At 39.1% G+C, this 27236-nt stretch overlaps 1 protein-coding gene across 10 annotated transcripts in view; it reads right to left on the bottom strand.

The window, feature by feature from the left end:
- The window catches only part of gria4a (glutamate receptor, ionotropic, AMPA 4a), a 120051-nt gene that overhangs the window by 38867 nt on the left and 53948 nt on the right, over nt 1-27236 (bottom strand). For 9 of the 10 annotated variants that reach the window (XR_010542750.1, XR_010542749.1, XM_065280405.1 and 6 more), the window contains exons 7-11: nt 25851-26018; nt 22137-22241; nt 21950-22057; nt 12848-13054; nt 8343-8716 (exon numbers count right to left, since the gene is read on the bottom strand). Coding sequence is in view for 8 of the 10 variants with exons in the window: in XM_065280405.1 (XP_065136477.1) it covers nt 8343-8716; nt 12848-13054; nt 21950-22057; nt 22137-22241; nt 25851-26018 (962 nt within the window). In the remaining 2 variants the exon portion in view is untranslated. Of the gene's footprint in view, nt 1-8342; nt 8717-12847; nt 13055-18316; nt 21361-21949; nt 22058-22136; nt 22242-25850; nt 26019-27236 lie in introns of those variants that run through there. The other variant, XM_065280412.1, reaches the window with a different exon arrangement.

Raw genomic sequence — 27236 nt, 5'->3', positions numbered from 1 at the left:
TTTTTTTTTTTGAAAGCAGAGGGTCTGTTCTTTCATTTGGTATATTGTATGTTTATATATTTAAAGAAAAACATTTTCTGGAAGGCATTAAACTTTGGTAAAAATCATGAAAAACGCTGGCGCTGACTGGCAACTTTTTTTAAAAACGCTGGCGGTGAAAGAGTTAAAGTGTGTATTGTGAAAAGTGCTATGCAAAAAAGCATTAAACATCTGCTTGTGCATCATGAATAAGGCCCATTTTATATTGAAGACATTTACAGGATTATACTAACATGCAAACATGAGCCATCAGGAGAAACATGACACACAGAGTCGGATGTGAGCGGTCACGATACAGGAAGCCTCTGTTCGGGAGACTATTATAAATGTCTACATCACAGGATTAAGAGCAATAATCCTCTAGGAGAAAATGATCCCAGCGCATGTGGCATTAATCATACGCTGTCTTGTGTACGCTCTGATACGCTCAGCACAAACCAACGCTTAAATATATATATAATAACTCTGCCTGAAGCTATTACATAAAATGCATTAGAAAGATATTCAGAATGCCTTAGAATATACTGCATAAAATCTATGTTTTTCCCCATAATTGCAAACATTGAGCTATGTTTGGAGTATTATTACTAACTACAAATGATGAGTTGTTTCAACCCATGTTTGGATAAAATATGGACAAACCTAACCACTGGGTTAACCTACCCAGAAAATGTTCAGCTATGGGTTGAAACCAAGCATAGATTAATTCAAACACACCGGTTGGGTTTGTCCAACTTTCTGTCTTATCCAACTATTCGATGGGCACCACTATCCCACGAGCCCACTAAAACTGAGGAGCCTGACAAAATGTAAACATTTGCATCGTGGTTGTTCTGGTTCTTAATCTGATTCTAAAAATAAATAAAAAATATATAAAAATAAAAATCTAAAAAATAAATAAAACAATTGATTTAATTCAGTACATACTATTCAAGTATGTCTCAGTATCTCAATACTGTTGGTTTTGCAACAAAAGCAAGAGTTTTTCCTTGTAATAATGTTAACATTTTCAGTATTTTTGAGATTTATTTTAGCATCTAATACGCATTCATCTTATATAGCTCATTTTATGTACATTTTATCTGTAATTATTTTGTTGTTATGCTAATGCTACTATATATATATATATATATATATATATATATATATATATATATATATATATATATATATATATATATATATATATTAATCATCTTTCTATTGGTGTCAGCTCTTTCCGTAAAAACTTTCTGTAGAAATAACAGGTTTACTGGGTATTACTGGCAACTAGCTGCCAGTAACTTACTGTAGATTTAACATTTATGTTATTTACTGGTAACTGTTTATTCAAAGTTAAATGAACATGAAACATTTTCAGTCTTTATCTTTTACAGTAATTTACTGGGAACCAGCTACATAATTACAGCAATTTTTTACAGTTGTTTTGAGATTGGCCTGTTTTCCAGCCGTCTTTTACATGCACAAGGTTTACATAAGAAGAAGGAAACAATCAATCGTGTTTGAGGCTCACGATATTTCATTACCATGTACAGAACTCTTAATATTCATCTGTAATTAGATAAATACAATTTTACATTCTACGGCACCTTGAAACATACAGGCTGTAATGTCTAACCAGTTTTGCAAAAGATGTGTAAAACTGAAGTGAAAAATATTTTCATTTGTTTGAGGAAAAGAGTTATTCTGTCTCTGTCTAACTAGCCATGTTTCCATCACACTGATATTATGCGTAATTTGAAGTATTGCATCAAAAACGAGGTGCAGAAAGCATTCTTTAGAAATGTGGGCCCATATTGATAGGATAGCATCTTGCAGTTGATGGAGATTTGTGGGATGCACATCCAGGGCACTAAGCTCCCGTTCCACCACATCCCAAAGATGCTCTATTGGGTTGAGATCTGGTGACTGTGAGGGCCATTTTAGTACAGAGAACTCATTGTCATGTTCAAGAGACCAATCTGAAATGATTCGAGCTTTGTGACATGGTGCATTATCCTGCTGGAAGTAGCCATCAGAGGATGGGTACATGGTGGTCATAAAGGAATGGACATGGTCAGAAACAATGCTCAGGTAGGCCTTGGCATTTAAACGCTGCCCAATTGGCACTAAGGGGCCTAAAGTGTGCCAAGAAAACATTCCCCACACCATTACCCCACCAGCCTGCACAGTGGTAACAAAGCATGATGAATCCATTTTCTCATTCTGTTTACGCCAAATTCTGACTCTACCATCTAAATGTCTCAACAGAAATCGAGACTCATCAGACCAGGCAACATTTTTCCACTCTTCAACTGTCCAATTTTGGTGAGCTCATCCAAATTGTAGCCTCTTTTTCCTATTTGTAGTGGAGATGAGTGGTACCCAGTGGGGTCTTCTGCTGTTGTAGCCCATCCACCTCAAGTTTGTGTGTGTTGTGGCTTCACAAATGCTTTGCTGCATACCTCGGTTGTAACGAGTGATTATTTCAGTCAAAGTTGCTCTTCTATCCTCTTGAATCAGTCGGCCCATTCTCCTCTGACCTCTAGCACCAACAAGACATTTTCGCCCACAGGACTGCCACATACTGGATGTTTTTCTCTTTTCACACCATTCTTTGTAAACCCTAGAAATGGTTTTGCGTGAAAATCCCAGGAATTGAGCAGATTGTAAAAACTCAGACCAGCCTTTCTTTCCCATTCTGACATTCAGTTTGAAGTTCAGGAGATTGTCTGGACCAGGATAACACCCCTAAATGCATTGAAGCAACTGCCATGTGATTGGTTGATTAAATAATTGCATTCATGAGAAATTTAACAGGTGTTCCTAATAATCCTTTAGGTGAGTGTTTGTTGAAAAAGTGAATGCGAATAATGGGAGATGGAAATGCATTTGCCGAATAATTTGCTGACTTAGCAAACATTAAACCCACATAACTGACCATCTAGTGGTTCCGCTGACATCGTCTTTCCCGTATATGGGGCTCGAGCCCCTCGACATCGTCTTAATGCTCTTGCTGCTTGTGCCTCCTTCTGTGCACAGCATTCAGTTTGGCAATTACAAGCTACACTGCTAGTAAATTAATAACTTGCCCCATCGGGACTACATGCAGTCATGTGTCCATTTTCCAAGCGTGCCTTGTTTTGTTTACTGTGGGTTACTAGGTCTTCTTGCTAGGTAATCTTCATTCACTCAACTTGATGGCCATGCACCTTATTAGCATTTGTTGTGAATTTTCAAGAGATTTGGTACACGTTTGGATGGAAACCCAGCTACTGACAGACTAATTCAAACTAAAGCAAGGGGTATTGATAGACTGCCCTGATGCTAGATTGAAAAAAATTAAAGGGACACATTTTTGCTGCCTTTGCATATTCGGTCATAATGTTTTACACCTCTATCTAATCTAGCTGCTATAGCTGTTTACTTAAACACAAACATGGACAGATCTGTTGAAATCTGTGCAGTAACTGTACAAATTGTGTTTATGTGTAAATGTTCAGGATAATGTTGACATCATGTTGACTGCGACCGTAGTTGAGCAGGAGAAGTGTCACGGTGAGAATGTCTAATGCTGCTTTAAAGTGTAAATGTGAGGGGAGAGAGCAATCATTTTAAAACCGATCCATATACCTTTTATGTTTTTAAATGAGGTATTGAATGAGGAAGAATAGAGCGAAGTGTGTGCGTGTGAGATCTGCAATGTTCTCTAATGCAAAGAGCTGCTGACCGGGCGAATGCTAATGCCAGTGCTACTGGTTCTGAAGATCGAAACGCTTCTGACATCATTAACCTCACAGCAATGCACTCAAAGACCACATGCTTATCAGTGTGTAGGTGTGCACCTTGCACATACATGATATTTTATCATTTAGAATAGGGTATTTTATTTTCTGTAAGTAGGGTGAGCGGTTGCTTGCCTGTGCATAACCTCTGCTGCTATAATGTTAGGGCGTTATGGGCGACTGTCTGCTTATTGAAGTGTTCAGGGTGATTTCTAGCTGGTTGCTTCACTGCTGACTGAATCATGTTAAAGCCTTGCGTTACAGTACGCACATGCAACCAACATAGACCCATGAGAAAACATCTTCTGTTGTGATAAAACAATTGCAAATCCGTTTATAGATTCACAGCTACACCCAAACCAGAGATTTTTGTTTAAAATAAATATTGTCCATGTTCTGTGCGGTTCAGTGGCTTGGCTTTTTTCCACTGGACACAGGCTGTTAATTTTTCATTGCGTTGCATTCTGCGGTTATCAATAATAAAATGCTATATTCTTATAAATATTCTAAAAATAAAGTGCGATTTTCTGCCGTGCTGCTGCAAATATGAATGTTTAATGTTTGACTTGGAGGCAGCTGATCGGTGAGTCCAGGTTTACCGGACGCAAATGGAATTTCAATTTTGTGCCGGATCCTGCAGAGAAGCCCGAGGTTAGCGCAGACAAAGCGCAGGAATTATCCATTTTCCACATTCGACATGTCACTGTAGAAAAACTAGCTGTTATGCTTGCATCGCCGGGCTGCCCATTACCAAAGAGAGCACAAAAGCCCTATTAGAGATGTTTCGAAAACTTTTGATGTGTGCTGGAAAAACACCCATTATTCACAGTAAACCAGCTACCGCAGTGAAGCGTATACACACATCAGCCGACATTACAGTAACTTAATTGCTGTCTGTTGTTGCACTGTGGCAAAAGGTCTGGTGCTTTAACAGCTTTAACTGGCCTAGGAACTTCCCACTTTGGCAGGAAGTCTTGTCTGACTGAGATATGGGGCTATCAATTAAGTTAAGTTTTTTTGTGTGTGTGTGTGTTGGGGTGATACCACAATAACGGACTGGCGGGAATGTAGAAAAATCTTAAATATGGTACAGTAAGTTCACACTTGTAATTCGCTTTTTTGTACGGACCACAAAAAGAAAAATAATTTCTTAAAAGTTTTTAAATGCTATTAAACTTAAATGCATGAGGCTGATCCTTGCTAAACTTTTCATTACCGCAACGTGTCAATGGAAATGTTTATAATAAAAAAATCTAAAAAAAATAAAAAGCTTCAGTGCATGTTATACTATAAACATACACAGTAAAGTAACATGTGGTATTTGGTGATCATTGGTGAATGTAGAGACAAAAATAAGGAATAGAAATGTGTCCGAGACCAATTTTCTCATCCTCCGCAACAATTTTCAATCATTGTTTAAGCCCGCAAGGAACTAACATTTAAAAAAAAAAAAAATCTCTCCAGATAAATGTTGAAATTTTGTTTGTTATAGTACCTAGACAACTTTTTAGTTCTCATTACCGAAACATGAGTTTGTAAATGCATATATTTAATGTAATATCATGTTGCGGTAATGATCATTTTTGATAATGATAATCTAAAAAATTTAAATAATTCTACAGGAAATATTTTTTAAATCCTCTTAAAATAATGGTTATAGTAAGTTCAAACCTTAATCTTATATGTGCAAAAAAATCTGATGCTGGACACCGCCTAAATCTGAATTTCGTGAGAATCACCCATAAGAATAAGGTCAGAACATGATTGGTCAGTTTTTATGACGTGCATTTTGCGATGGATTTTGCAAACCATACAAAACAATGCTGTGTCCTAAGCCAAACACACCCATTGTATGTTAGTGGTGGGAATCGGCGGGCACCTCATGTCAATATATCAATATGGCAATGTATTGATCGCCTATCTCTGGCGATACGAGAACCGATACGTGGCTTCAAATTTCGATACATTAATTAATAAACAAGATGCCCTAAATAGATTTCCCAGCACCATTACTTTATGGCTCTTTGGGGTGGCGCTAAACACATGAATGTTTGGAATGAGGAAAAAATGAACAAACGCTGAAAGAAATTAGGATAGTATGGCGGATGCATGTAAAATAATAGATGCCTCAGCCACATTTAAGTCCAAATGCTGTTATACCATTGATGGGTGGTAAAATTAGAAATGTTTATACAAAACACATTTATATGTTGTTAAATGTGTCCGTTTACAAAGAAAAGCTATTAGCATAAAATGTTTAATGTACTTTGAAATGTTACACATTGCTAATATGTTGTTCATTTACCTCAGGACTTCAGACTGCGCCCAAATGAGACAGCACGAGCATCTGTACTCGCACCTGCACACATTTTTTCTAGTTGTTATTTCAGTTTGAAAGACAAATAGATTGCGAGCCCACAGAAAAACAAATGCACGATCGTGTTTTTACCGCTCATTTGCAAGACACGTCTATGTTTTGACCAGAGAAGGTCGAGTCCAAGTCAAGACTGAGTCCACATAAAGTTGGGTCTGAAAAAAGACTTAAGGTCATAGTCTCACTCAATTCATGTTTTGTTAAAAATGTCAAAGTCACCCTCAGTTTAATGATTTTGAAATCCACTCTATTAAATTAGGTCCTTCAATATACACAGGTCCACTGTAACCCAAACCACAGCATACCGATTTACAAAAAGAATGTATTATTTATGAAACAAAAATAATAATTTAGTTAAATAAAGATAATTGCTAATAAGCTACAGTACTGTGCAAAAGTCTTAGGCCACCACCACCAGACTTGTTGTTTTAGAAGTTTTAATGTCCATCCATATTTATTTTTCAATCTATTTTATCAAGATACAAACAGAAAATGCAGGAACATTTTTCAGGACTAAATGTCTTCTTCAGAGTGCCACTCTGTGTTTTAGCGCCACAGTCTTATCATTTTGGGTAACAGCGGCTTATCTAATGCTTAAATCTCTCTGGACGGGTGCGTTTTATTGCACTGCCATAAGGAAAAAGTCATGGCAGTGCAAAAACCTCCTCAGGTCTGACCGTCTGACCTCACGCCAGTCTGATGCATGCAATAAATCACCAATCACTGTTTGTGTCAATCTTACATCAGTTTAAAGAAAGAGTAATATATTTTTTAACAGGGACTCAGTGATAGACCGATATATATAGGCCGGCCGATATATCGGGCCGATATTTGCGAGTTTTATGTGTATCGGCATCGGCCGATACTTGGCTGCCGTGTTCGCCGATTTAGAACAATAGTATCACAATGCCGCGATTCTCTGATAATCTGTGTATTGCTTGCTAATCATATGATGATACATAACAATATCTGACAAACTATAAAAACAAAATGTTCAGAAAAAGATTAAGTGCAATTTTTGTCTCTTTATGCAAGTCCACAAAAAGTTTTTTAAGTACTGGGCTCCAGACTATCTTAATAGGAGGACTGTATTCCCTGACTGAAATTTCTAGGAGGATTGTAGTCCCTGACTGAAATTTCTAGGAGGACTGTAGTCCCTGACTGAAATTTCTAGGAGGACTGTAGTCCCTGACGGAAATTTTAAAAGAGTAACTAAACCCCTGGTCAGAGCCTGACTCCACCCACTGGCAATATTTGAAAAATGCAAGAAAAGTGGGCAGATCCCATCAGAGATAGAGGGGACAAACTATAAGCTCGTAAGTGTGTGGTGAGATCATAACAAGGGCTCGGTGAGCTTAAACCTGCTTACGTCACGAGTTTTTTTTTTTTGTGGACCCAACATCCAATAGGAAAATTTAATTGCAGTAGCCACTGTTCAACCTGAAGAGGGCAGCACTCAGAAGTTTTTACCCCATATATTGTAGTATTGAAACACTTTATATCCAAATGTCAAAAAACTTACTAAAATCAATGAACAGCACTAATAAACCCCCATTCTTACAGATCATTAACTAAAAAAAGTTGGTTTAGGGATTAGTTACTCTTTAAGAGCGCAAGCAGAAAAGTTGAGTGCAAACCTTAAATTAATGAATGCAATTATTTACTTTTTCACCATAATAACTGCAGTGTTGACATTTCTCATTGTGAATGTTGATCTGCATTTAAATCTGTGTCAAAGAGCAGAACCATAACTTGCTGCAATGGCACAGCCCTTCAGGTTTTACTGAAATGATCTGCAGTAACCAAGCAATCGCACCAAAGTTTGTTTTAATTTAACCGAATCTGCCACGGGTGGCTGCTGCATGAAATCAGACAAGTAGATTAGTGCTTGACAGAATGGAAAAAATTTAGTTTTTGTGCAATATGCATCAGAATGTCTGTGTGGTCTACGAATTTAGGCTTCTAGCTTTGGAAAACCCTTGATGAAGCGTTTCTATTCATTCTCCAAACTATTCATCACTACACTTCATGGACCCTAAACATGCAGTCCTGAAGGGCTTACTGGCACATTTCCAACCAAATCCCATACTTTATTTCGCAGCAGCTTGATTTGAATGTGCTCAGAGAGTCCGAAATCACAGCACACGCTCTCCATTGTTTCTTACCGAGGTGTGAAGTCGCAGCCCTGCTGCATGAAGGCGCCCAGGGAGAACCAGAGACTGTTGAAGATGCCGAACTCGTTGGGGGGCTGGTCGCTGGGCGGACCGTCGGACCCTTCCTCGGGTTCCTCGGTGTGCCACTCGTACGGGCTGAAGCGGCTGACCAGGAAGAGCACCACGCTCACGCCGATGTAGGCGAACACGATGCACATCCAGATCTCGTAGGCCAACGGGTCCAGGAAGGAGAAGACGCCCGGTTTGGACTTCTGAGGTTTCTTGATCATTATTGAGATTCCCAGACTCATAAAGGGCTTGGAGAAATCGATCACCTCCTCCCGGACCAGAGTGATTGTTAAAGGGGCCACAGCGATTTCCGCTTTCTAGGAGAGGAGATAAGATTTACAATGCGGTTTTAAAAAACACTGTGAACTGTATGCAACCCGCAGTACTGCTCTATGTCAGCAGAACCTCAAGAATTTTGTGTTATGGTTAAATCATTGAGCTAAAAGCACAAACTATTTGAAAAATGTTCACCAAAAGCAGAAGGAAGTTCAATATTCATTTAACTAAATTTCTAAAGACTGAATGTAGGAATGTAGTTATGAATGGAGACATTTTATCAATGAAGGCTCTTCTGTATCCAGGGGACTTGTGTACGGTAATATTTACACTGGATTAATACTAGTGAAAGGTCAGCGTAAATGTAGGGCATCTTTGGCCCTGCTGGTGCCCACAGGAGTACGATCACATGTTTCAGTAATAGATTTAATTATAGGCCGGCAGCAATAGAGAGCGAAGCACTGTTACTGTTAGAGAGATGTGGGATTCAGAAGCTATGAAGTTAAGTCCGCGCCTCCAGACATGAACGGTTCAGTACAGTAGGTAGGTTTTATTTCGTGCTGTATTTTTTTTACCCGTCACCCCTGAAGGAACCCATAGCTCGTAATTAACTTTATCTGCTATTTTACAGCAGGTTGTCTTTTTAAGAGAGTAATGCATGATGTCAGTAAAGATTGACTGTACTGTGGGTCTATGGTTCGACTAGTGCGTTAAGAGCTCAATATACTTCACCAGGTCATTACTGGACAGCAATTAAATGTTTTGATTCTTGGTATGGTTTTACAGAAGCATATACAATCTCTTAACAACCTGAAAATGCATGCTGGTTCTGCCCTAAAAGGTTTAAAGATTCTCATAAAAAAATGAACGTTTAACAAATGTAAAAACGGACTGCATTTATATAGCGCTTTACATACTGCCTCACATTCACGCACTCATTCATACACCGACGACTCTGTCAGCCATGCAAGGTGCCTGGGGTTAGGTGTCTTGCTCAAGGACATCTTGACACTTGGTCAGGTGGAGCCGGGGATTGAACCACCAACCTTCCGATTTGAAAACCTACATGAACCACTGAACCACTGCCGCTAAATTCTAAATTGCATTTTTAATTAGTGCCACTTCGATTGTGTATCAGCAGTTGTGTGTTTGGTGTGTATGAGTCTGTATATGGGTGTGTTATGAGTGTGTATATAAGTGTGTATTGTGTTTATATGAGTGGATCATCGTTGTGTGTGTGCATTTGTGTACAGTGTGTATGTGTTAAGGAGTCTGTATTGTGTGTGTATATAAGTGGATGAGTGTGAATTGTTTGTGTGTGTACAATGTGTATGTGTTAATAAGTGTGTATATGACTGGAATAGCGTGTATGGTGTGTGCGTGCATATGTGTACAGTGTGTGTGTGTGTTAATGAATGTGTATTGTGTGTGTATCAGTGGATGAGTTTGTATTGTGTGTGCGTGCATATGTGTACAGTGTGTATGTGTTAAGGAGTGTGTATTGTGTGTGTATATGAGTGGATGAGTGTGTATTGTGTGTGTATCAGTGGATGAGTGTGTATTGTGTGTGCGCATATGTGTACAGTGTGTATGTGTAAATGAGTGTGTACTGTGTGTGTATATGGGTGGATGAGTGTGTACTGTGTGTGTATATGAGTGGATGACTTTGTATTGTGTGTGCGTGCATATGTGTACAGTGTGTATGTGTAAATGAGTGTGTACTGTGTGTGTATATGAGTGGATGAGTGTGTATTGTGTGTGTATCAGTGGATGAGTGTGTATTGTGTGTGCGCATATGTGTACAGTGTGTATGTGTAAATGAGTGTGTACTGTGTGTGTATATGGGTGGATGAGTGTGTACTGTGTGTGTATATGAGTGGATGACTTTGTATTGTGTGTGTGTGCTTATGTGTACAGTGTGTATGTGTTAACTCTTTCACCGCCAGCGTTTTTAAAAAAAGTTGCCAGCCAGCGCCAGCATTTTTCATGATTTTCACCAAAGTTTAATGCCTTCCAGAAAATGTTCTTCTTTAAATATATAAACATACAATATACCAAATGAAAGAACAGACCCTCTGCTTTCAAACAAAAAAAACCGTTTCATCCTACCTTTAGTGGTTCTTTTGCAATCAGCTTTTGAATATGGGTAGGTTTTTGCAAAAACACCATATTTTGAGCAAAAAGCAGAGATAATTCCATTTTTATGACGGACTTTTCATAGAGATCATATTCAGAGCGATCTTTAAAACAGACACGGACATGCAGCAGTATGCCATAGGGCAATACTTCCGGGTTTAAAAAGTTGCGGAAGGGCGCCACCTGGTGGATAATAGCGGTATTGCGGAAAGACGGAATATCTCGTCATTGGCGGGGAAGCGTTTTCTCTTAATTGACGAGATATCTCGTCAATGGCGGGGAAAGAGTTAATGAGTGTGTATTGTGTGTGTATATGAGTGGATGAGTGTGTATTGTGTGTGCGCATATGTGTACAGTGTGTATGTGTTAATAAGTGTGTATATGAGTGGATGAGTGTGTATTGTGTGTGTGCGCATATGTGTAAAGTGTGTATGTGTTAATGAATGTGTATTGTGTGTGTATCAGTGGATGAGTGTGTATTGTGTGTGCGCATATGTGTACAGTGTGTATGTGTTAATAAGTGTGTATATGAGTGGATGAGTGTGTATTGTGTGTGCGCGCATATGTGTACAGTGTGTATGTGTTAATAAATGTGTATTGTGTGTGTGTGTATGTCTAGATGAGTGTGTATTGTGTGGAAATGTGTTCAGTGTGAATGTGTGTTTGCGTGTGTGTGTGTATAATTGTATGAGTATGTATTCAGTATGTATGTGTGTTTGTTCAGTGTGTATCTGTGGAGGCATGTGGATGAGTGTGTGTGTTTACATGTCTACAGTGTGTATAAGTGGAAGAGTGTGTTTTTCAGTGTGTTTTTGTTTGTACACACAGTGTATGAGTGGATGAGTGTGTTCTACACATCGGTACCCTTAACCTACGGCCAGAGGAATAAAATATTTTTAGAATCATTTACAATTTTTTGTGCCTTTCGCAACGTGAATGTCGAGACACTCTCCGATAAATCTGGAACAGGGATGCCAATAATTTATATGCTACATGAAGAATTTATTCTTGTTCGTAACCGTAAGCATATACAAAAAACAAAAAAAATGGCACCATAAGTAAGGACTGGCTCAATAATACTGCGATACAGAAGCAGAAGACGACGTGGCTGTACAGACAAGTGCCTAAGTTTACGGATAGCTGTCAGTCTTTGTTGACAGCATTTGTAAACCCCTAAATTGAGATTTTGATCCAAAATAATGCCAAGATATTTGAAATGCTCTACTCTCTCAACTATCTCTCCATTAATGATTGTGTGCATGTGTTCGGTGTTTATGAGCAAATTCAGTGAGTGTATGAGTGTGTGTTAAGTGTGTATGAGTTGTGTATAAGCAGACGAGTGTGTTTACTGGTTGTGTATAAGTGGGTGAAGAGCAGGTTTGTGGATGGGAGGGTTTAATGGGGCAGAAAGATGTGCATCTGTAGTCTCTCTCTCGCTCTGAGCTCATTAACACTCAACAGTAGGAAGGTTTGCCTTTCTCCACTGGAGACTCAGCAGGTGCCGGATGGAGACGAACAAATGAATGATTTTATGTACTTGCACGCTGAATAATGGTGTTAATACTTCAGCTTGTGTTTTAAAGAGAAAACACCTTTGGCTCTGGCCATATAAACCCTGTTGATGAAAGAGACGACTAAACAACGCTGAAATAAATAAACCTTCAGTTCTGGTCAAACGGCAGATATTTCTGCTTTAGGCTGAGGATAACCATATTCAGCTTTATAAAAGCTATTTATTTCCATGCTGCCTAATTTTCTTATTTCTCATTCTGTATGGCGTGTTATTAGTGGGAAAATAAGATGCAAATAGACCAAGTCAATAGTTGTCTGCAAACAGTTCAAGCAAACACTGCTAATCGGCTTCTGTTCTGCATAAGGCGTGACTGTGCCACAACACAAGATCGTCTGGGAAGTAAAAATGTTCCCAGAATAATATTATGGTGGTGTTTGAATAAACATCAGTAGAGACATTTTGTTGCGCGTTGTAAATGTCTACATATCAGTATCTGTCAAAAACACACAGAGAGTCGTCTCACCCCGTACACCAGCTCCCCAACCATCCCGTTCCAGATCTTCGTCTCTGCGTCCCGCGCTCCGTACTTCCCGTCCGGCACGATGGAGATCTTGTACTTGATGCCGATGTGCTTGGCGATCTCGGATGCCAGATCCACGCAGTAGCCTTCGAATTGCTCATTACCTTCAAACATCTCCCAGTTCTTCTTCAACATCACGTACGGTCCTTCCTAAACACACACACACAAAGTGGGTGGGCAGTGATGCTCAAACTGATCTAAAAAATGTACTCTACTATCAAAGTTATATTATATTACATAAGGAATAATTGACGACGAGCATATTATATCGTACATAATATCTTACATAATAAAACGTAATATCTTCTGCTTATACACAACTGTCAATTATTCTGCTTATACCACAGTTACCACAAACATTTGATAGGTCAGGTGTGCGGTTATCGTAAAATAATGCATACTTGTGGAATATTTCTCAACCAATCAGAATAAAGCATTCAACAGCCCAGTGATATAAATGAAAATAATTAATTAATATTAAAAACCAAGATGCTTTAGTAGTTCTGTGAAACACAAGCATTTTTAACATTAATATTTTTAGCTTCTTAGGTTGTTCTCTGTTTTTTTTATAGTCAGGTTTCTTTAAAAACAAATCCATTTATTTATTTATTTATCATTATATGGTTTGTAAAGAGCTGGAAAATATTATTTGTTAAGCTCTCAGATTTATTACAAGGCAGAATAAGACAGAAACTGGTACAGTACATAAAAACAATGTAAACTGTAAAAAACGATGGACGATGCCCGTTCGCTTTCTTCCATTGGTGAAAAGTGAAGCCGCCAGTGTCCCGATGCGGCACTGACATCTTGGGTCTTGAGTCTGCGCAGTAGCGATTTCAGGACCAGTCCTGCGCAGTAGTAGGAAGTAAAGCCGCAAAATCAAGGTCTCACCCTCACAGAATGCGCATATCACAGCTGTCAATCATTACGGCACACCACCGTTTTTATAGCATTAAATGACTAACTAAAAACAAAAAAAAAACTGGATTTACATCAGCATGATAAAAACTACAGTAAATGACAGAAACGAGCTTCGGAAAAAAGATAATTGAAGTGTAATTAAATTGGTTTAGTTGGTCTCAAGTCCCATTGAATAACATGGGGAGGCGGGGTTTATGACCTATACTGGGATTGGGGGGGATCGAGACATTTTGTCTTCACTTTTCAGGGCTTGTGCAGCACGCTTGGTACAGTACAGTAACGGTAGATTCACACATAGATATGTATAAAGGCTAGATGTCTCGCCCTCGCTGCTGGCCAATTGAGTGGAACGTCCGCATTTTGGCGGCCATCTTACCACAGGGCGCTCACTCACTCGTAGCGTTAAGTTTTAATGATGCAGGTACTTTTAAATGACCTTATTACACGGCTCTCTGGAATGCTTGATTCTGATTGGTCAGTTGAGACATTTGCAGGTTCGTTCTTTTCGAATAATAACCGCTCCAAAATAATAACGCATAGCCGGTACTACTTTACGAGTAAGATCGCTCCGCGCCAATAAAGATCAATAAAGATTACTGTTTGTTTGGCGCCATCTTGTGACAAACACTGGACAACCACGACAAGACACAGAGAGCTTACTGAGACTGAACTTGACAAAATAGAGCATGACAGCTACGAAGTCAACACAAAAAAAAAAATACAGAATGGGCATTAAAACTTCTCAAAGACTGGCTAAAAGAGAAAAAAATGGAGACAGACAAGTATGAAGCAGAGGATCTTAATAAGGTATACGATCATTTTATGCATCTGTGCAAAGTTTCGCGGAAGGATAAAAATGTTAATTTAAAACAAATATGCCAATAAAATGTTTCAAATTCATATTCATGTCCAGTTTTTTTTCTTATGTGACAAGTAGCCGTGTAATAAGCGGGATAATGTAGAGTCAGCCGGTAGTTATCGGGAAATAAGCCCCTTCAGTGTGATACAAGACCCTCCGCTTCGCGTCGGGTCCTGATCACACTGTCGGGGCTTATTTCCCGATAACTACCGGCTGCCTCTACATTATCCCTTACATAACGTGCTTACCGATTTTCAAACGGTTTGGTTTGTTAAAAATGCCAAAGATGTACTTATGACACTGCATACTTAAACTAAAAATAAAAAAAATTCATGAAACATGTTAAAGCATCCAGAATTATAGCCACGTTAATAATGTTTGTAAAAAAGTTATGGTCATTTTAAAAGTACCTGCACCATTAAACTCAATGCTACGAGTGAGCGAGCGCCCTGTGGTAAGATGGACGCCAGGTGATGCCGTTAGAGACTCCGCCGTAACACATCTAGCTTTTATACATATCTATGCATTCACACGGGACGAAAGCGTTACTGCTTGATGGAAGGGTTGTCCAATCACAGTGGCCGCAACAAATGCCCTGGTATTTCATAAACGTAATTGGTTGGCTCACAGTAGGTTATTTGCATAAGGTGATCTGATTGGCTGACGCACGCATTGACACTTGAAAAGTTTAGAAATGTTCAACTTCTGCCACGAGTGACGCGACGTTGGCGGATTCACAATTCAGTTTGGCAACGCATGACGTCACCCATTAAAAGTAAATGAGAACCCTGAGTAATTGTACCGTACTTGAAGCTGCATGCAATTAAAAATAAATGACTGACAATTAAAATAAATGACTGACAAATTATCATAAAATAAAAACAAAACATTTATTTTGAACATGTTCCACCCAGCGTTATAAAGTTAATGGTTATGAAAATGTCTCAGAAAATGATAAAGGCCAAGTCCAAAACATTGATTTACATTTAAACGGTCATTATTTATTCATGAAAATCAATACATATGTTGATTTTGTTTACCCATAATGATTAAATTGAGATGAAATTGTTTAATAGGAGCAAAGCATCAACATCAGATGATTTAAAAAAAACTAAAAGTCATACAATCACTCAAAACACTGAAGCAGCAATAATTTAGACATATGCAGATTAAACAACACAATTTACATAAAGTAAAAATCAGCGGCATGAGCGATGCATACAATAAATAGTAAATATTTAAACATTACTTATACATTGATATTTACATTATTATAAACTGCAAGACATGAAGGCACATGAGATGAAAAACTAACATTATTATTTTTACTAGACAACATCTGTGGCCTGCTATCGATGACCACAGACAATAATTTCTCAATGCAAAGCATGTTTACATCGTAGGCAAGTGGGCAGCACCATAAATACAACCAAAAGACTTCAACGTGCTAACTGTTGTTATTACATTTAACCACAAATGATGCCTCGTAAATATTAAAGCTATAGTTCAACCACAAATGAAATTCAATATTTATTATTCAATATTTGCCATTTCATTTGCCGTCACTAGCGGTTTGTACTTCTGTGGTACTTTCGTTCTTTAAAACATCTCTTTCAATCTCACACGGGCTTGAGTAAATGATGACAGGATCTTTGGTGAATCGTTTCTTTTAAATTGGAAATGACAGGGAATATGGTTTTAATGATAGGCTATGTGAAGCTGCGAGCAGTGAAATGCATTGACTTTTCATCTGAATAATTTCACTGAAATGATCTCTGCGCTTGTAAAGAGGATGGGAGGGCCGGCTGTCTCATTTTCACCCAGGTGCACGGGAATACATCGACCAAAACATGAACGGATACGTGTGGTCATGGTTTATTCCCATGAAAGAGCTGATGGTTTATGCTCTCATTGGCTTTAGTGTAGATAAATTGGCTGCTATCTGCAGGCATTGACTTAATGAACGTTATGTGGAATGAACAACACGCCTCACGTCCCTTCAGCCGGCAGTTATACTAATTACACCTATCAGTAACTCGGCCGTCCATCTGTCTGTCTCTCTCTCTCTGTGTGTCTGTCTGTCTCTCAGCCTGGAGCCCTTATGTCACTTAACTGTCACTGTTCCTGTAGAGGAACACCTAGGTTTACTTCAATATTTTGGATGTAAATGTTTATTGAATCATGACAAACTATATATTTTTGGAAAGGTCTAAGCCTCTAGAATACATATTTCAGCAGTGTTTTATAAAATAAATTGTGTAGGGAGAGTAATTGATTACTTTATGAAGAGAGTGCGCCTCAAAACATTTATATCCTGATAAATGTCACTGTCCCGTCAGAGGGACCCCAACATTTACTTCAGTGTTTTGCATGTGAATTCTTATCCAATCATAACAAACTGTATATCAATGGAAAGCTCTAAGAGTGTAGTTTTCATTTGTCATCATCATTTTGGGAAAATGTTGACATAGTGTGAGTCATTTTCTAAAAGGTCAGGGGCCTTCAAGCAGGCCCACATTGTTTTTACATATTTATAACACTAATACCCTATCCTAAACCTAAAAATCTTGACAAACTATATATCACTGGAAAGCTCTAAGAGTGTAGTTTTCATATTTCATGACAATTTTTGGAAAATTATGACGTAGTCAGAGTCAGTTTCTAAATCGTCACGGGCCACAGGTGGACCCAATTTGTTTTTATATATGTATAGCACTAATACCCTGTTCTAAACCTAAAAAATCTTGTCAAACTATATATCTTTGGAAAGCTCTTAGAGTGTAGTTTTCATATTTCATCAAAATTTTGGGAAAGAAATGACGTAGTGAGAGTCAATTTCTAAAAGGTCACAGGCCAACATGTAGGCCCAATATGTTTTTACATATGTCTAACACCAAACCCCTACTCTAAACCTAAAAAATCTTGATAAACTATATATCACTGGAAAGCTCTCAGAATGTAGTTTTTATATTTCAAGGTCATCTGATGATAGAAATAATGTAGTGACAGTTTTTAGTTACATGACCCCACCCTCCATAGGAATGCATATTAATTTTATATATTCATAATTCTAATATCATATTATAAATCTTCAAAAATGTTGACAAACTATATATCATTGGAAAGCTCTAAGAATGTAGTTTTCATATTTAAAAATGTTTTAGCAGTTATAATAATGCAGTGACAGTATTTTATCAATTTGTAACAAGAGAATGCAGCAAACCGTTGACATCTAGTGGCCGTTGTTGGTAAAACGACTAAAAGTGTTACACAAACCTCATTTTTTGTGATTTTAACTTAAAATTTGGATCACAACTGCTTGAGACATATGGCCTCATGTTTACATTATTACTTTTGTGAAACATTTTCATTTTTATAATTTTATTTATCAAATTAATATGTTATTGCATTATTTTTAATTATTATAATAAATTTAAACTGCTATAACAATTTTTCTGTTAAATATTTTCACATCCAGAAACATCAGTGAAAAACTTTAGATTGTCTTCTTTAAAACAAGACCAAGATTAGTCTTTTAGACCAAAAAATGCCAAAGTTATATTAATTTGAAGCTGCACATCAACTTTTCACCCCCCACTCAAAAGGGTGGAGTGACAGGTAAGTGGTTAAACTACTATATACACACACACGTCTGGATGTGTATCTCGTGCATTGCGTTTGCATCTGTCACTCTTACACTTGATTGATTCGAGGATTCTCATTGGATTAATTAACGTGTCTATATATAGAAATAATCACCCCGTTTGTCCATGCACACATTGTGTTACTATATAGATTTTGTTTAAAGGCGACATAAACATCAGCAGCCCACTTGACCATAAAAATAGGATATTTTTTACAACGTAGGGCGGGCACTGGTTAAAATTGGGCGGTACATAGCAGGATAGAGTCAGAACTAAATGTATGAGGTGTAGTAGATTGTGAGGGATTTAATCCGTAAACACACCAGCAGCTCAAATTTCTCAGGAGGATTTTAGATCAGGAGGTCAAATTCACTTTCGCAAGCATCTTAACGTTTCCCTATGGCTCTTAGGTTAGACAGTTAAATTATAATTTTATATTATTAGAAAGAAGAGTGTATGCGAACCATTAAAAATACCAACTAATGTTTTTTTAAGCGAGTATTTAGCACTACACGTTCAATCGTTCCAAAGTCATGAATCAACAAAAACTTTCTTGATATTGCAATAACATAAGAACAACTTAGACTACAAGTACGTAATAATGATGAAAAAGCAAAAAGAACCCTATAATTTATATCTGTGTTATATATTTTTCCTTGTTCATGATTATTGCGTATGTGTGGTCTAATGCTGCGTTTACACCAACCGCGTTTGAGGCGGCAAAATCGTGTCTACCGCACCTAGTTTGCCGCTTAAACAGTTTGAATGCATTCGCAGGTCTAGAGCGAAGTAGACGTCAGAGGCGAAATCTGCTGCTTGTGTGAGGGGCAAATGCTATGCGGTTGTCTGTTTGCAAGATGGCTGATGATGATGTACATGGGTCGCGGTGTGGTTGGACCGCACCTGATAGGTAGCGTGTCTGTTAACATAGGTAAATCAACACGCAGCAAACCCTCTCCTCATCACGTCTGCCACGCAGACTATATTCTTGTGCATGCCCTAGACTCGTGGTGTGAGCGCTATCAGAGCGTAACCGGAGCGAAACCGGTTGTTATCGATCCGGCCTTTGGATAAAACCCGCTCTGCGCTCTGACTGAATTTGGCACACTCCGCTCCTCGCTCAATCCACGCTACACTCCGCTCACATGCTCTCATCGAGTCTCTCTCGAAATAAAACTCTGGTGCGCCCTCGTGGACTCGCATCAAAGGTTCATAAGGTCTGCACTAGACTGGACTCTGAGGAAGTCCACAAGTCCGGAGTGTGCCATTTGGGACGGGGCCAAAGTTAACAACAAACATATGACTATTCTTCTCCAGATCTCTCTATTTATATTATGATTTTACTGACCCCTAGCAGGCAACATTACACGCTTATCAACAGTATTGCAGACGTGTGCAGTAAATGCTTATTTTAGTAAATTATTAAATTACTTTATTACATGATAATAATGATCTATCAGAATTTTTTGTTTTGGAATAACATGCAGCAATGAATCATTCATGACAAGACCAAGAATGTGCATTGAAAAGGCAAACAGTCGCAAGTCACAATGAGTTTAAGGAGATCTGTAAGAGTAAATATTTCTGTGTAACTGAATTAAGAGAGCTACAGATGTTCAAGAGCTTTTTAATCATCTGTAATTATCTTTAAGTCAGACATTTATCCTATAAAAACACACAATGTGCCACATACAGCCACTGTGCGACAATTAAATCCACATGAGGAGCAAGTGAGTGAGCGAGCGAGCGAGAGAGAAAGAGAGAGAGAGATTTTTCTCGTACTTTTTTTAAGGTTGTGATTTGCTGTGCTTGGGCGTGAAAAACTATTTCAGATTCCTGTCACCGTGACAACCTACACTAGCTGCTCCCCTGTACACCACGTTTCGTACATCTCCAAAACTTCAGTAATGTGCTCGAGGAAGGGTTACAAGTTTATTCAGACTTGTAGTAGTCAAACAGCGTGTGGGACATGGAAAGAGAGAATTTTACTCTAAAGGAGCGGTCACACTTTTCGTTTCGGTGACTTTAATTCATACGCATGTGAATGTATCAGACCGGAAACGCAAGCTTGTGCAAAGATATTTCATATTTTGGCACGTACCAAATATCAATTCTGGTGAAGTTTGACCTTCGAATTCGGAGATAATATGTGATTCGTAGAAACTGGTACTTAATAGCGTGACCTTTTTCTCTAATGAAAAGCAAAGGTGGATGAAGCCTCCTTGCCGATATTCGCAGCAACTTCCAAATAATATTTGCATTCCCAAAGTCTAGCCCCTTAAAGCTTTATGCCTCTTGTTTTGCACATTAAACTTAGGTTGTGCAAAATTTTGATGAATTTACCCGTTTACGAATTGTAGAAAACTAAACGTATGAACATGAAGGTGTTCCTGTAGTTCAGTAAGTTGGTAGATCATTGCATTAGCAGTGCAAAAGGTTGTGGGTTTGTTTGATTTCCAGGAAACACACATACTGATAAATGTATAGCTTAAATGCACCGTAAGTCGCTTTGGATAAAGGCAAAATGTAAATGCAAGTATATCTGAATGAAACCGAATATTCAGCAGATATCATGTAAATCCCTTCAGGGATTCATTCGATTGTGGATCGTTTGTTCTCACCCGTGTGACCTTGACTACATCAGCAGAAAAGTTGATTTTGATATAAAGCTAGGTTTTAAAAGCATTAACAAGCAGGAGGTTTTGATTTCACAATGCTTTTACATGCCGGTGGGGGCGATTCATAAAAGCAAGGACACGCAATCACAAAGAGACAAAACAAAATACCCATGAAACAGCGTTTTACACCCCTTGGCATTGCACCCAAGGTACGTGTGAGGAATGTTACTGAATGCTTAATGCCGCAGTCCCAGATGTAGGAGTCTGAGAACCGCTGAATCATGGGAGAGAGAGGTTAGACTCTCTGATGTCTCATGGTCGTCTCTTCCTCTCCTCCGCTCAGTGTCTGAACAGCGGATTCTTTAGCACTGATGGAAACCTTGATGATCCTGCAGAGGTAAAATTCTCCATCGCCTTAAAAAGCGCACGGCAGAGAAAGATAGAGAGAAAGAGAGAGAAAGAAAAAGAGAGAGAGAGAGAGGAGGAGCCTGCTAAGGTAGCGCTCATTTTCCCAAGTATACCCTTACAAAAATTCACCACAGCAACCACAGTTATGCCAAAGTACCGTACTTTTACCTTGGTGTTAGCCAGGACTATCATCAAGAAGACATGAAAATGACTGCTTGTACTGTTTGAAATCGACTTTCGGTAATAACGTTCAGTCTATGCAAAAGTAACAGTTACGCTTAGAAAGCACTAATAATGATGGCATTTTGGTGAAAGCTATGGATACCATAGTAAATTTGTAAGGTAAACATTAAAAACGCATATTTAAAGTTTTTTTTTAATACATCCCTTCTGTTCATTCAGTATGGCTGAACTGATATACAGTCATCTCTCTCTCTCTCTTTCTCTCTGCTTTCCTTTCTTGTCTCTCTCACTAACACAAAAGACATCAAGAGCAAAGGAAGTGAGCTTTATTCGTGTACACCTGACTGACAGATCCCAGTGTGTTCCCTCTAGATTCAGCTATTTTGCATGGCTCTGGTTGTGAGTGCATTACCATTATAGTCGTGACGATAACCGTTCGGTTCTCCATGGAGGAGTCGTTTCCCATGGAGAGCTCATTCTGAACCAGGACCAGTTTATCCAAGTCATTCCAGTAACCGATCTGTAGATGTACATCACATAGACAGAGTGATGCCTTCTGTACGACAATGTGCTTGTATGTGTTTGGTTTTGTCTCTGACCTTGCGTGGGCCATTGCTTTTCAGCTCAAAGACGTCCATGGTATAATTGACTCTGCGTCCATAATGATCAAACTGGATATTCCCAGTCAAACCCTGGATTCTCACCTGTAAAAACACAGAGACAGATATCAGTAGATAAAATACACATTATTATTAGAAAGCAACACACGAAGACTTAGGAATTTACTAGAGTAGATGAAGCATTAACGTGAACAAAAGTAGACCCCATAGCCCTCACCTGTTTTCACCTGTTTTTGAGTCTCCGCCCACTCTCACCTGTATAAAAAATCCTGTCGATCCTCTTCTGACTGCTCTCTTCTGTCTATACCTTTAAGTCCCGCCTACTCTTACCTGTGAAACAAAGTCCCTCCCATCCTCTCCCAAATATTCCCACCTGTCTTAACCAATGTCCGGCTCATCCTCTCCAGACAATTCCCACTTGTCTCAAAGAGTCCCGCTCTCTCTCACCTGTATTACGATGTCCCGCTCATCCTCTCCCAGTTATTCTCACCGGTCTCAATAAGTCCAGCCCACTCTAACCTGTGTAACACAGTCCCTCCTTTTCGCTCCCAACTTTTCCCAACTGTCTTAATCAATGTCCGTCTCATCCTCTTCAGACAATTCCCATCTGTCTTAATGAATCCCGCCCACTCTCACCTGTATAACACTAGGCTTGTTTTAACTTTGTGTGGTCCCGTAAGAATCAACAGCCGGATGACGTCAAAGTACAGCAAGATCGATTTTGCGAGATTTTAAATCGCTCTCGCAGAACTTTGACGTCATTCGGCTGTTGGTTCTTGAGGCGCCGCATGAAGTCGAACAAGCCTAATATCCTGATCATCCTCTCCCAATTATTCCCACCTGTCTCAACAAGTCCAGCCCACTTTCACCTGTGTAACACAGTCCCTCCCATCCTCTCCCAACTTTTCTCACCTGTCTTAATCAATGTCCAGCTCATCCTCTCCAGACAATTCTACCCTGTCTTATTGAGTCCTGCCTATCCTCTCCCATCTTCCCCATTTTCTTCCAAATATTTCCACCTATCTTAATGAGTCCCGCTCACTCTCACCTGTATAACAATGTCCTGCTCATCTTCTCTCGATTATTCTCACCTGTCTCAATAAGTCCAGCCCACTCTAACCTCTTTAACAAAGTACCTCCCTTCCTCTCCCAACTTTTCCCAACTGTCTTAATCAATGTCCAGCTCATCCTCTCCAGACAGTTCCCACTTGTCTTAAAGGCGCTCTAAGCTAATCTGTGTGACGTCACTTTTTGTTGATGTTTGAACTGTTTTCAAACAAGAGTGTAGCTAACTCCTCCCCCTCCCTTCCGTGCTTTCATGAAAGTGCCCAACCCCCAACCCCAAATCCTTCTTGTTGTTTATTGGCTGGAACACATTGTTATGTTTCGTGGTGCTAGGTTTGGCCACTGTGTTTTTATTGCAGTTTGTGAAGTCTGGGCTGTCTACAGAGATCGCGTTTTTTTACAGTTTGATCAGCGGTCAGGCAGCAAGCAGATAGTGAGGAGATGTTTGCTGTATGTAACAAAAAATGTTTTATGGTCTAAAACGCGCGAATTCGCTTAGAGCACCTTTAATGAGTCCCGCCCACTCTCACCTGTATAACAATGTCCTGCTATCCTCTCTCGATTATTCTTACCTGTCTCAATAAGTCCAGCCCACTCTTACCTGTATAACAAAAGTACCTTCCTTTCTCTCCCGTGTGGCTGTTCTGACTATTCTCACCTGCTTAATAAGCCACGGCCACTCACCTGTTTTAGTGTCGTGTGACTCCTGTCCAATCAATTTCACCAAGACTCCACCAAACTTACCTGTCTAACAGTAGTTGTTTCTCAATGTCAAGGATACTTCCTTGGCAGGACTGGTCCTTACAAGTCACTTTCTTCAGAGGCTAGGCGAGGCTCCTCTTTAGCTTTTGGAGAACACGTAAATGGAACAGGCTTGCAAGTGCACATCATTAAGTCAATGAAAAGGTGTGGTTTCGTCGCTGTACGCATAGGATTGTGGGTGATTTCAGCGTGTGAAGGATACACATATCTTCCTAAACTAATTGCCCAAGTAATTTTTTGACAAAAATGTTTTAGGCTGTTTTATTTTGCCTAAGTCAAAAGACATTGAGACTTAAGCAATTTTAAAAGCTTTTCTAAATTGCAGCTGCATCAAGAAGAACACAAATCTACTCAACATTGAAGTTAGTTCCATTTATTTGTGTTTTCTGAGAACCCTGAAAAAATGACTTAGGCTATTAGTTTAGGAAGGTGACAATATGCATCCTTTCCTGTATATGGGATATTTCTCGAACGAAGGACTCAGTCCTTGGTTGAGATTCCGAGGATCCTCGACATTGGAACATCCTCAAAATTCTGGCTTCTGAGGATCCTTCCTTGACATTGAGAAACGGCTAAATTCATGCCCATTATCTCACGTGTAGCCATCCTCACTATTCTTACATTTCTTACTTAAGGGCGATTTATAGTCGTGCGTAGGTCCTACGCCGTAGCCTGTGCGTAACTCTGCGTAGCCTGACGCGCACCTCACCAAATTTTTAACAGCGCGTCAGATCTACGCGGACCGCAAGCGCTGTGATTGGTCCACCAGAACCCCTCCCATCAGGTAAAAAAACTGCGTCATTTCCGTTTGTGACGGTGAAAACAAAGATGAGCCAAGTTGAGGAGTGATTTAACTCAAACTGCATCAAAAGTCGCTGTTTATTTACTTCCATCATTGCTGGTCTTCTCAAATTGCTGTTTCTTCTTCGTTTGTGGGTTAACTTGCTTAGCTTCTTCTTCTGTGACTTCTTTTGCTGCTACTGTTGTTACACGCGTGATTACTGCCTACCAGCGGTCTGCGATTGTGTTTGCACGTCGACGCGGACGACGACGCACAAGTATAAATGAAAACCGACGCAGAACCTACGCCATCGCGGCTACGCCGTAGCACCTACGCACGACTATAAATCGCCCTTAAGTCCTGCTTTCTCACCTCTGTTAACCTAGAAGTATAGTTACATTTTTACGCAATGCAAGGTTCCGCGTATGGATAGTTGACATGTAAATGTGTCAGATGGTGTGACATAGCAAAAATTTTGGGAAAAACCCACATAATATACAAATAGCTTGAGAACGATTTATCTTAATGTTAGAGTTATTTGAGGGAGTTTTTGTTATATGTGACACCATATGACACATTTATGGTATATTTGTCAACTACTCGCACAGTGCTCATGACACAAATTTTGTAATCAGAAAAGTAGGTGACCACTGTACACGCACTGCCGGATTTTTGTAGTCGTACATATGTTGTATTGTAGGTAGGACTCCAAAAAACTATGCTTTGCAAGGCTGTACGTTTGACTGTTTGCGTACAAACTATACTCCTGGCTTTAGTGTCTTGTGCAAGCTCACCTTCTTCAACGAGTCCCTCCCACTCTTACCTGTGTAACAAAGTCCCGCCTATTCTCTTACATCAGGGTCGACTGTCCTGCAAAGTTCAGCTCCAACCCAAATCAAATACACCTGAAGCAGCTAATCTAGGTCTTCAGGATCACTTGAAAATTAAAGGCAGATGTTTTTTAATTACAGTTGGACCTTAACTCTGCATGCAGGTCCTTTGCCAGGAGCAGGATTGGGCAACCCTGTCTTACATGTTGCTGTTGACTTTTCTCACCTGTCTTAATAAGCCCCGCCCACTCTCACCTGTTTCAAGGTGCGTTCCATGTCAATGCCTTGATTCCAGGGAGCAGCAGGGTTGGCCAGACAGTCTCCAGCATTGCCTCTGCGGGAGATGTCTATCTTCTGTCTGCGTAGATTTCGAAATGCCTCAGCCATCACCAGCACACTGTCATATGTCAGAGAGGACGTGTACTGAAAACACAATATTGTTTCATCATTCGGACTACATTACCCATAATGCTGTGTTTACAATCACACATCAAACACAATCAGGGGCACTGTGATTCTTATATGTTATATAAAATCATACACACCAATGTTAAGGAAGCTATTTTATTTCTAAACAAAATTTTGAGATTGCTGTTTTAAAGCAGTTACAGTTAGACTAATAGTTAAAAAAATTGTTTGCTTTGGTAACATTCATTTAACATTTACTAGATGAAAAAAAGTTGTTGCTCAGGGATTCTGGGAAGATTGTTGAGTGATGACTTAAATGAACAAGGTCTTCGAAATGAACATAACAGCCCAATAAAATAAAGTGAATGTGTCAATGCCTCGTATGAGATAAAGAGTGTGTTTAAATATTGCATTAACTCATTTAGTTATAAGGCTGTGTGTCCAATACAACGCTACAGAAAATCCATAAAGCTTAAAAGCTACAGAATGCAGTAAAGATTTGAAGAGAATGCTGTGAAATACGATGCAAGGTTTTCATAATTTTTCGCTACCACAGGCTACAACGAATTTCGACCACACCAGTGATGAAAATGGATTAACATCTGTTATTTTCCATAAACAAATAAAAATCATGATATTTGCATAATACACATTACAGATAATCATACAGAATAAGTATCAGTGGCCGGCGCAGGTTCGGCACTGACAGAAGCGATTATTAATGAATCTGATCAGCAGAAAATAAAGATTTATGGTTCTAGCCGAGGCATAATAACATCCAATTAACACTGAAGAAATACACAACAGTCATTAAAGGGGATGACAGGAAGTGAGCAGCAGAAAATAAGAGACGATGCTGACTGTAAAGTGCGCTCTAATGAACCCATAAAGATGACTCTGATCATTTAAACAGCCACTGCAGGATGAAAACTCCAATCAATGGGAGTGGAGAAGAAGCAAAAAGAGAACGAGGACGTGAATCATCAAATCATTCCCTTAACCATCTTTAGTTTTTTAATAAAATCCAAGGATGAATCAATGAACAAAACGCACTACATGTTCATGATGGATTCTCTAAAAACAAACCTTCATTTCTGGTTTTAAATATATCAATACATTTGTTTTATTGTAAAACAGGACAAAGATACACTTGTACTCCTTGGTTTTCTGTACATTATGTCTTGCTTGAATGCACTTTACTTTTTCCTGCCAGTCGTGCATGTGCATTTACAA

The sequence above is a fragment of the Paramisgurnus dabryanus genome, chromosome 8 (genome assembly GCF_030506205.2).
Source record: "Paramisgurnus dabryanus chromosome 8, PD_genome_1.1, whole genome shotgun sequence".
NCBI classification, from domain to species: domain Eukaryota; kingdom Metazoa; phylum Chordata; class Actinopteri; order Cypriniformes; family Cobitidae; genus Paramisgurnus; species Paramisgurnus dabryanus.
This window is presented reverse-complemented; position numbering and strand designations above follow the sequence as displayed.